The sequence below is a fragment of the Saccopteryx leptura genome, chromosome 2 (genome assembly GCF_036850995.1).
Source record: "Saccopteryx leptura isolate mSacLep1 chromosome 2, mSacLep1_pri_phased_curated, whole genome shotgun sequence".
Classification (NCBI taxonomy): domain Eukaryota; kingdom Metazoa; phylum Chordata; class Mammalia; order Chiroptera; family Emballonuridae; genus Saccopteryx; species Saccopteryx leptura.
In genome coordinates, this window is record NC_089504.1 from 301,505,108 (window position 1) to 301,517,391 (window position 12,284).

General features: G+C 37.7%; 1 protein-coding gene across 1 annotated transcript in view; it reads right to left on the reverse strand.

Annotated features, from left to right (window-relative positions):
- Window positions 1-12,284, reverse strand: part of SLC13A1 (solute carrier family 13 member 1) — a 91,697-nt gene that overhangs the window by 52,963 nt on the left and 26,450 nt on the right. The window contains exons 4-6 of the mRNA XM_066362572.1: window positions 10,697-10,884; window positions 9,319-9,376; window positions 9,189-9,237 (exon numbers count right to left, since the gene is read on the reverse strand). Coding sequence (XP_066218669.1) covers window positions 9,189-9,237; window positions 9,319-9,376; window positions 10,697-10,884 — 295 coding nt within the window. The remainder of the gene's footprint in view (window positions 1-9,188; window positions 9,238-9,318; window positions 9,377-10,696; window positions 10,885-12,284) is intronic.

Below are 12,284 nucleotides of genomic sequence, written 5' to 3' on the forward strand. Positions count from 1 at the left end.
TGAGGAAAAGGAGACAGCTAGGTTGTGCCAGGTGAGGACTGAGCCACGCTAACGCTGGCTTTGCCACACAATTTCACCCAGTCAAGGGGAAGAAAAGAGTAATCAAGAAGAATTAACTTTTGTTTGTAGTACCTGCTTGGCCTTACCTAAAATACCTTTTTCCATGTTTGATCTTCAGGCCAGATACTAGAACTGATATTGTCTTACTTGAAAGAACTAATGCTTCTCGTCTCTGATATTCTGAACCATGCTTATTACTGTTATATGGTTCTGTGTATTCTCAAAGAACATTTATAAGTCCTATCTCATAGGATTTAATTTTAAAGAATAAGAATTTTAATCTTAAAACTAAACAATACCTAATTAAAAGCAAGATTTCAATTCATTCACAAAAATTTTCCTTTGAAATTTTTCCCTTGGGGAACTACAAATGATAGAGGATGAAAGAAAAACAATGATCTCGGCCTTTTTATTAAAAGCGTATTGATTTTTCAATTCCTTTTATTTGAAGATGGCTGGAAATTTAGAATTGAGCTAGTGCAAAACTCTGGGGTATATCTTTGAAAAATATTAGTGCTTATAAGAAAGGGGAAAATCTAGCAACTTGAGTTTTGTTTTTGTTTTTTGGTATGAAAATATTAAGTTTTTTATACCTGGAATTCATTTCTCATGGATGTAATATAAGTGGTAGTTGGTCTATGTTTCCCCCCTGGAACCTGACAAATATATGGTCCCATGTCCCTTTTGGGGGGGTCCTTTTTTCTTGCTCTGTTTCTTCTCTAAGAGTGATTTAGCTACTTTTGGAGTACTGCAGGATCTAAGGGCTATATATCTACCCACCATTTTTATTCTGGCATAAGTAAAGAGTCCTGCTACTGTTTGGATTATGGCAACTGGTGGGTAATGGATAACATCACTTTTCTAGGTGTGCTCATAGGAATCAGACTCTTAGATATTAGTCCTCCTTAATCAGTTCCTGGAATTACTGAATAGGAGCTGCTGACTATTCATCATCTTCAAAACTAACACATGATTATCACCATCAGCTGTAGCAGCAGCAGCAATGGCAAAATTGTCTTCGTTATTATCATCTAGATCAGAATTTTGCAATTCTATCAAGAATTTTAGGGCTGATAAATTTAATTTTAAACTTTTATTCTCTTTCCATAAAAATAAAATTAATCTTCCCAAACAGTCAAAACAATCCTGAGAAAGAACAAAGCTGGAGATAGCACATGTCCTGATTTCAAATTTAAAAAGCTATAGTAATCAAAACAGGTTGGTACTGGCATAAAAATAGACACATAGATCAACAAAACAGAATCAAGAGCTCAGAAATAAACCCTCACATATGTGGTCAACTAATATTTGCAAGCCAAGAATACTCAATATGGAAAAGATAGTTTCTGCCATACGTGGTGTTGGGAAAACTGGATAGGCACACTGCAGAAGAATGAAAGTGGACCCCTATCTCACACTACTCACAGAAATCAACTTGAAATGGGTTATAAACTTAAACTACGAAATGAAACCAGGAAGCTTCTAGAAGAAAACATGGGGGAAAGCTTTTTGACATTGTCTGGACAAGGATTTTTTTTTGGATCTGACACCAAAAGCACAAGCACAAAAGCAAAACTTAACAAGTGGGACCTCGTTAGACTAAAAAACTTTTGCAGCAAAGAAACCATCAACAAAGTGGGAAAGCAGCCTATGGAATGAAGAAAAGATTTGCAAATCATATATCTGATTAGGGGTTAATATCCAAAATATGTAAAGAACTCAAACACCTCAATAGTGAAACAAAACAAAAGCCAGATTTTCACAGAGAAGATATACTAATGCTCAACCAATCTGTGGAAGGGTGCTCAAAATCACTCATCATCACGTAGTAGGTGCAAATCGAAACCACAATGACATATCACCTCACAACTGTTAGAATGGCAATCGTTATAATAGCATTATTCTAAGAGGACAGAGAAAGACAAATACTGCATTATCATTATATGTCGAGTCTAAAAAAGCCAAACTCTTAGAAATGGAGTAAAGCAATGGTTACCAGGGGCTGGGGCTGGGGGAAACAGGAAGATGTTATTCAAAGGGTACAACTTCCAGTTATAAGATGAGTACGTTCTTATAATACAGTATTTTGTGAGTGGTATAAATTGTCTTATAAAACAACAGTATAATAATACTTACATACTTGAAGGTTTTAAAGACAGTAGATCTTAAATGTTTTCAACACACACACACAATTAATTATGTAACATGAGGGAGGTGTTAACACTATGGTGGGAATCATTCTGTAACATGTAAGAGTATCAAACCAACATGTTATGCACCTTAAACATACACAATATTATGTGGCAATTATAATTCAATAAAACTGTAAAACAGTGATATTAATCTGATACATGGTTTTACCTTTAACCTTTATCAATTTGATTCTTCTATTACTATTGTTTATATCCAGAATGAGTTGTTTTAATCTAATTGTAATTATTTAAGAAAAATATTGCTCAACTTATTCATTCACTCAGAAAATATTTACTAAATGCTTATTCTATGGCAATTAACTAGATATTTGAGATACAAATCAACAAATGGACCATGATTTTAGCGGAGAAAACAAAGAATTAAAAAAAATTAAAAACTAGGTAAATTGTATAGTTTGTAAGAAGGTGTTTTCCATGCTTTAAAAAATAGGGCGGATTTAGGGGGATTAGGAGGAGGGATGTATTGACTACAGTAAAAATAGGTGGTTAGGGTGGACCTCATAAAGAAGGTAATATCTGAGCAAATGTTAAATATATATTTCTTAAATATATATTATTATAATCATTAACTTTAGAACTTATTTGGGAATAATTCTTGATTTTTTTGTACTATTGGGAACTTTCTGCTTGTGACATATATAACTTTATATAAATCAGTATGAATGTTATTGCCTTTAGAGATAAATATATACTGTATTTGTTTAAAAAGTTAAGTAAGCATATAATTCTAAAAGATGAAGTAATAAGCTTATTGGTCATCTTTGATTGATTTAATTGTATTAACAAAATATTTTAATTAAATTTAACAAAAATCTTTAATTTTTTTACTAAGCAAATGGTGATTCAAATGCATGACATTGTAGTAATTTTCATTAGAAATCAAACTTAATATTTTAAGGAGGAACACAGCAAAGTGATGCCAATTCCCCCAAAATCTAACCCCTTCTATTATTTTTGTTTTTGAAATCTATTTGAAACTATACCCCCTCAGAAGTAGTAATGTTTAAATCCTTTTTTAAAATTTGTAGTTCAAATTCAAAGCCAAACCTCACAGCATTTATTTTAATTCAATAGAATGTGCCATCTATTTCAAAAGAATATAAACCAAAACATTGTAAATGTAAATATTTCTTCTTTTTATAACAAGATAAAATAGGCACAGATTTTTCAACATAATCATTTTGTGTTAAATTCCCTACTGTAAAAACCTAGCCAAGAACAGGTGCAATTTTATTATAATCATAACACAAACCATATAATCTGCTCATTCCTGAGAAGAGATTTATAATTATTAAAAATCAAATAAATGTACCTTAAATGCACAATGTGTAAAATACTTTCATGATATTTCTTATAAAGACTACTTTGTAGAGTAAAAATATCTCCCTTTATTTATTTATTTTTTTATATAACGCTGAATTTTTATGCATTGGGTTCTAGGAAAAAAAAATAGATTCATCATTCAAAGGCCTCGCTCTTCTCTCCCAAATTCAAATCTCAGTCTTTATTGCCTAAAATGCACCCAAAGTATCTTACTTCTCTCCTTTGAAAGCTTATTTCCCCCTCCCTATTCCCCATCTCAATCAGTAGCATCATGATGAACCAATAAATCCCCAGTCCACTGTAGCAGAAGCATCTTCTATACCTCCCTGTCTCTCATCCCCAAAGTCTGCTTAATCAAAAAGTCCACTTAGGTTCATCTTCATCCCCTCCCCCTTCCCAATGTTGCCCCCGTAAGCTCCTCGAAGGATAGAACTTACATTGCTTCCTCAGCTTTGAAGCTCTCTGTTTCCCCTGAGATGAACTAAACTCCTTTGCATGTTATAAACCTGTAACCTGGCCCAATCCATCCACGTGCTTCACTCGCCACACCAACACACATCTCTAGCACCTGCAGGAGATGGCTCCTGAATAAAGCCTTGTTCTCTACATACCGTACTTGGGTTTTTTATTTCATTGTATTCTCTGAATAGAATACCTCTTCCTTTTCCCACTCATTCATCAATTAATAAGTAAAAACACCTATCAAATACTTCTCTGTGTCTGGCAATGGGACTGCCAGGGGATTGAATGGTGAACAGAGTTGACAGGGTCCCTGCACGCATGGAACCCACACTCCTCTGACTGTGTATGCGGCCTGCCTTCTACACCCAGCTCTCTTTACCTCATACTCCCCACTGCAATAAGCCCAGATGGAGCTAGTTAAGTGGATATTCCACACTGGACTCTGAGCGCCTTAGGGTAAGGAGCAGGCCTTTTAATTAATGGACCTTCTGATAACACTTAGGACAGTGTTGGATGTCAAAGCAATTTGAAGGGGTTTAACCCGAAATTTAGGCACCGTGCCAGAGAACTGAGTTTTTAAAGATGACCACAGAAAATTCCAGAGTGCAAGGTTATTGTTTCTGTTTAGGCTTCCAATTTTCATAATGGTTTTAAAAGGCTATTGGTTAGTTGTTACTGTTTTAAAAGAATTACTTCTATCCCTAAAGCTGATGTTTTCATAAATATATATTAAATTCTCAACTTTAAAACCCTCATTGTACACTCTAACTAGTGGCTTAAAATATATCTTTGTATTCATTTTCTCTTGACATAGAAATCATTCTTTCCTTGAAGATTTCTGTAAATAATGAGGGTTTTTCTTTCCCTATTGAATTAGTAGTAATGCATTACAGCCCGAGGAAGGAACATATGCCTCACTCTGCTATTCCTAATGCCATGGTTACCTTAGGACTATTTCTATGCAAGATTATTTTTCAGTGGGCTAGATTACAAAAAAAACCATATTATTTTTCATATATTGTTCCCAATACAACCTAGTATAACATTTTAACATTGATTTATTCCAGTGAAATAAATTCTATGGGATAGTTACAAGAGTCTCCATCCTTCCTTTGATAACTATTGATAGAATGGCTACAATGGCTTTCTCATCTTCATTTGACAGTAGCAACTCATGAATTCTGCATTGAATTTTTTAGTGGCAATGGGGGCACTAAAGATTACTGGATTGTGACTACACGAATAGGAGTAGCTCTAAGTTCATAAACTGGGAGAAATGAGGATGGCTTGAATGAAAATCAGGCTGTCAGGTCAGCGATATTTTAATAAAAAGAATGAAACACTATTCTGAGGCTGGAATTATATTTCTTTCAACTACATATGCTAAATGCCATCATCAAGAACCTAGGAAATGGAGAAAATGATGATGCTAATTTTCAGAGCATGAAATGCTTTCTGTCAGGATGGTGATTTGGGTAATCCACCAAGGCTTATGAAACCATTACACTGACAGCCTCTGGTCCAGGATGGCAGGGTAAAAGGATGTTGAGCTTGCCTCCTCCCAGAATACATCAAACTTACTCTTACAGACAGAGCCGTTCTCCTTGAAGAACTAAGAGCTTACTGAGCAGATTTTGCAGGACATACAAAATGCAGACCACACAGAAATGGGTATGAGAGCCGGAGACACTGCACTGTAGACACCACACCCAGCACACTGCCACCAGAGCGCCATCTGTGGCCCTCCCCTTCCCCTTTGATCACAAGGGCAGGAGCTCGATCCAGGTGCTCTCGCTGCAGTCCCATGCCGTGCCAGTGCCCCAATCCCCAGGCCCATCGCGAATCTGCCGCTTATCCCGGGTCTCCCTGCAGCCTGCGCCAGCTCCAGGCTCCAGCCAGCCTGCCAAGGCTGCATTTGCAGAGGTGTTACTTGCCCCCAGGACTCCTCAGCTTTGCATTCAGCCTTGCTACAGCTACTGCCCACAGTGTGGTTCGTCCCAGGTCTCCTTCTGGTTTGCTCCAGCTCTAGCTTCTGGCAGGAGCAACTGGCATCTGGGACTGTTCCCCAGCTTCACACCCCCTCTAGCTACAGCTCCTGTCCAGCTGGCGTTTGTCCCCAGGACTTCCGCCAGATACTCCCACTTCCGCTTTAGGTAGTGATGTGACTCGTCTGCCCCCAGGACTACCTGACAATAGAGCCCACTCAGCTACGACTCCATTGGCCTGCCAACACATCTCATGCAACCTGCCTCCTAGACTTCCCTTGGCCCATGCCCATTCCAGCTCCAGCTCCAGGCCCAAACAAAGCTTGCCCCCAATTATCTTTTACCCAAAAATGCTCTGCAGTCTACAGAGGGGTAGGTCCTACACAAGGTCACTCCTTCAAGACCAGGGGAGGTTGCTGTTTCACCTAATTCATAGAAACAAACACAGAGAGACAGCCAAAATAAACAGAGAAATATGTTCCAAAAGAAAGACGAGGACGAAACTTCAGAAAAAGAACTAAATGAAACAGACACAAGAAATGTATCAGAAAAGGGGTTTGAAACACTGGTTGTAAGGACCCCAAAGAACTCTGGAGAAAAATAGATAGACTCAGTGAGAACTTCAACAAAGAGATAGAAACCATAAAAAATAACCAGTCAGAAGTTAAGAATATGGTAACTAAAATGAAAAATACACGAGGAAAAATCAACAGCAGATAAGTTGATTCAAAATAAGGCAGTGATCTGGAAGAAAAGAAGAATTAAAAGTCAGCCAATCAGAACAGCAAAAAATAAAAAATAAAAATTTAAATGAGCATACTTTAAGGGAACTTTGTGACAATACAAGTGTACCAACAATAAAATCACAGAGATGCCAGAAGGAGAAGAGAGGAAGAAGGGGACAGGAAACCTATGTAAAGAAAGAAAGCTTCCCCAGCCTGGTGAAAGAAATAGATCTCCAGGTCCAGGAAGTACAGAGAGTTTTGAACAAGATGAACCCAAAGAGGCCCACACCAAGACACATCATAATTAAAATGCCAAAACTTAAATGAATAAGTCTTGTTTTGTTTTATTTTGTTTTAACTTCAGCGTTGAAAACAAGCAGAAACAAACTCAACTAAAGGGGTGGGCAAAAGTAGGTTTACAGTTGTTCATATGGAAAATAATACAATAATTAATAAATAATACAAGAATAAACTGTGTTTTGCATGCTTACAACTGTAAACCTACTTTTTCCAACCCCCTGTATTAGCAAATGGTAACAACCACATTAAAGAAAAGTAGAAAAAAGAAGCCAAGTAGCTTTGAGCTAGATAGAGTACTTTCACTACCCACAGTCTGAAGATAAAAGGATCAAGAGAACTGCAAACAGAAGTTAAATTTAACTTAATAGGTCAGTAGGCTTATTGTTAGCAGTGGTGTGGCTGTAGTAATTCTGAAGCAAATTTATGTATATTACAGAATTGAGCAAAGGAGTAAATAGAATGATCTCGTTGGGATCTAGGCTCTGATAGTGAGAGAAAAGTTACAAATAAAAGATAAGGAAAGGCAAGAATCGATAGGAAATAGCTAATTTTCCTAGTGTGTCCACTGAAAGGACCTGGCAACAACACCACACTGACAGTGAGGCAGCTTCTAGATCTTGAGTTCTAATATCACAACCCATTGAAAGAACCAGGGGTATTTAGGACGACTGAATCCAGGGCTGGGGCTGGGAGAGGAAGCATGGACCATCTGTGCGCAAGGAAGAATGGTGGCCAACTTAAAGAAGGAAGCTCCTACTGACCATATCTGGGACAATTTGAGTATCAGAATAAGTAATGAGGCCCTGGCCAATTGGTTTAATGGTAGAACTTTGGCCTGGCATGTGGATGTACTGGGTTCAATTCTCAGCCAGGGCTCCCAGGAGAAGTGACCATCTGCTTCTCTCCTCGCCCCCTCCCACCACCTTCTCTCTCTCTCTCTCTGTTTCTTTCTCTTTTCCCCTCCTGCAGCCATGGCTCGACTGATTCAAGTGCATTGGCCCTGGGCACTGAGGATGGCTCCATGGAGCTTCCATCTCAGGTGCTAAAAATAGCTCAGTTGTGAGCATGGCCCCATATGGGCAAAGCATCACCCCAGATGGAGTTTTCTTGGTGGATCCCAGTTGAGGCACTTTGGGCCTCTGTCTCTTTATCTTCCCTCCCTCACTTGGAAAAGAAGAAAAAATAAATAAGTAATGATAGTAATGAATTACAACCCACTGAATAAAATAAAAATTACTAGGTTTATAATGACAGAAGTAAATAATAAATAAGGGAAAAGCAAATACTCTTACACTAAAGTGTTAACTAATAAATGCAGAAGGAATGACAGAGGTAAAAAAATAACTTATTTGACAATCATTATAGTAATTTGGTTCAGGCTAGAGTTATCAATTTCTACAAGGAACAGTATATTCACAAATCTTCAAACAACCTCCCCATAGGTTGGTTATTAATTACAAAAGGAAAAACTGCAAACTTGGAGGATATGCCCAGGACTTGTTGATCAAAGTTAACATCAGCAATGTGGAAGAAGTCACAATTGCCTGCCGCCCGATAGGGTTAATGAGAAGAACACAGTGTTACTGCCACCCAAGCATAACCTGAACATAATGAAGTATCAGATGAACCCAGAACGAGGGTCATTCTGCAAAGTAACTGACCCCATTCCTTCCAAATGTCAAAGTGGAGAAGAGCAAAGAAAAGTGGATGGAAACTGACCCAGGGCAAGGAAAGCTGAAGAGACGTGGTAACCAAAGGGCAGCAGGTGATCCTGGTTTGACCCTGGACCTGAAAAATTCTTATTACAGAGGACAAGGGGGACAATGGGCAACATCTGAATAAGGTCCACGGGTCTAATAACAGTGCTTTATCAATGTTGATTTTCTGATTTTGACACATTTGTGTGCTTGTTATGTAAGAGAATGCTCTTGATTTTTAAAAAATACACACTGAAGTATTTAGAAGAAAAAGAGGACCATTACGCCGTGCTTTGACTTCGGCAAGCACAGTAATTTGTAGACAAGGAAGCGCGTAAGAGTTTCTAAAATCCATACATAGCTAACATTAGATCTAATAAATTTTATGTATAATTATTTAGAAAAAAATCAAACTTAATGTACCTTTTCCAACTCCATCTTGCTTGAAATTTTTGCTGCATCATTACTGTGTCTGAAAAATAAATTGATCCAGTTTATAATATTATTAAAATGTAATTTGGAAAATCTTAATCAAAATGTCAATATTCTTTACCGTAGAACTGGTTTTGTTTTCTCTTTCTTCTCATTTGTTTCATATCCATTAGCACATTCTGCAAAACATTAAATAAAAATAATTTCAATGAAGGGTTATCAGTGTGTGTGTGTGTGTATGTGTGTGTGTGTGTGTGTGTGTGTGTGTGTGATGGAAGCATTCCTAGAAACAGAAAATAAAATAATTCACTGAGGGCCTTGGCCAGTTGGCTCAGTGGAAGAGTATAGGCCCGGTGTGTGGAAGTCCTGGGTTCAATCCCTGGTCAGGGCACACAGGAGAAGTGCCCATCTGCTTCTCCACCCCTCCTCCTTCCTCTCTATCTCTCTCTTCCTCTCCCGCAACCAAGGTTCCATTGGAGCAAAGTTGGCCCGGGCACTGAGGATGGATCCATGGCCTCCATTTCAGGTGCTAGAATGGCTCTGGCGGCAATGGAGCAACATCCCAGATGGGCAGAGCATCACCCCCTGTTGGGCATGCCGGGTGGATCCCGGTCGGGTGCACGTGGGAGTCTGTCTGACTGCCTCCCTGCTTCTAACTTTGGAAAAATAAATTTTTTTTTTTTTTTTACCCAGACTGACATAGTATTCATCTTAATAACTTCTTTTTATAGGTGAGAGGAGAGGAAACAATGAGGCAGACACCCACATGCACCTTGACCAGGATCCACCTGGCAACTCTGTCTGGGGTTGATGCTTGAGTACCAAGTTATTTTTAGTACCTGGTGCTGTTGCACTTTGATGGAGCTATCCTCAGTGCCCAGAGCCATACTTGAACCAGTCAAGTCACTGGCTGCGGGAGGAGGAAAAAGAGAGAAGAGGGAAGAAGGAGAAGCAGATGGTTGCTTCTTCTGTGTTCCCTGACCAGGAACTAAACCTGGCATGTCAATACACCAGGCCTATGCTCTATCAACTAAACCACTAGGCAGGGCCAATAACACATTTTATAAATACAAATATTCCTAAACATTTTTCACTGCATTAGAGCAGTTTATCAGAGGCAGAATTAGTGAGATGCTCATTCCAAACAAAATGTAGGAATTAAAGATTTCCAATATTATGCAGGAACATAATTTCATTACAAAAGAGTAACCTGGAGGTCTACTGATAAAGATATGAGCCAGAGTTCCATTAGACTGGCTGCAGGATGGACAGGGCATTCTTCTTCTTTTGCTTAAGACAGTCAATTCAACCATTAATTTAAAGTTAATATTTAGGTGACATAATTACCTTGTATAAATATTGGGAAATATAGAAAGAGGAACTTTAAATTTACATCATGCGTATAGGGACAGTTCATTCAAAATATAACCCAGAATTCTTGAGTTTATGCCTATTACTCATATGACTAGACCCCCTGTGGCCATAGTTACATGTGATACCGTTCATTTCCAGTCCGAGATTGGTTGATCCACTGAAATAAGTCATCTGATTGCCCTTGACTTGTGCTTCAGCACTGATGATCTGCTGTACCACAGCCTCCACGATGGGCATCACCATGGCCGTAGTCGAGGTATTGCTAAGCCACATAGATAAGAAGGCGGTACAGACCATGAATCCCAATGACAGCCTGAAATGAGAGGACTTTTAGAATAAACTGTGCTCATAGCTTCACTATTCTATTACTGAACTGTAAGGATGCTGTTTATGAGTTGGGAATTTATTTTTTTGAAACATTGAAGGTTAGGTTTCCTCCCAGATGACAAACTCTGAGGATAGTCACAGACCATAGAAATCAAAGTGACAGAGGTAAGAAGTGGGTCTCAGCAAAATTTGTCTCCTGGGAAACTGTAAAAGTCTTCTCTCCCAAAAGAGAATAATAATTAAATGTATAACTAGACTGCGAGTTGTGAGACGGTATAACAGGTTCTAATATTATGCCAATATTCAAATGCCCTTCATAGAGGACACCTTCAAATCCTAGTAAGATAAGATGCAATCAACTTTTGAATTTAGTATTGCTTATTCTTCCTTTTATCTTTTGGTCATATCTCTGTTTATTAGTATGTTGCCAAGGAGGCAAAAAGACAAGGAGAAAGACTAATATTTATAAATCTGCCTTTTACTTGTGTGCTTCTTGGGTTTAATATGTAGTGGGTGGAGGAAATGGTTAAAATCAATGGCTAAAATGAGGTTTCAGAATTTTCTGTAGATTCTATTATTCATGCTCTCCTGAATCTGACATTCCTGCCTGTTGTCAGGACTGAATATATCACATTGTCTTCTCTTATAAAGAGAGTAGCTCTTCTTCCTTAAAAATAACATAACTAAAATTATAGGATTCTGAACCATGTCTATATGTTTTCAAAATCATACTTGGGATAAAATATGATCTTTTTTGAGTAGGTGGTCCCCTCAAAATTATTCAGAAGCACATCTTTCCATATAGAACCATTTATTAAATTCGCTGACTCCCTTTAAAAATAGATCTGCAAGAAAAATTTTACACTGCAAGTTTCAACTTTAGATAAGGTGAATATTTCTTATGTGTAAAAGCAAAATAAAAGAAAACGTTTTAGAAGTCTGCTTAGACAAGAAATGATTCTTAATAAAAATAAAATGAGAAGAAGGTATGGGGGGATAAATGGTGATGGAGAGAGACTTGACGTGGGGTGGTGAACACACAGTACAGCATACAGATGGTATATTGTGGAATTGTACCCTTGAAACCTACATAATTTATTAACCAATGTCACTCAGATAAATTCAAGAAAAAAATAAAAGACAACTAGAAACACTTTTAACATAATGCATTGGCAAGACAAAAATCTTTGAATAAAAAATGGTTGGAATCAGCTAAGGTTTCTGTGTGATAAAAATGCCTTATTTTATACACAATCACTGTAATAATTGTCAAGTTACTTAGAATAAATAAATAGACATTTAAAGGTTGCCTTGCCAGTGTTTGGCACAGTGTTCTAAAGGCATGAATGTTAGTTAAATAAAATGATTAAATGAAAAAAAATGCCT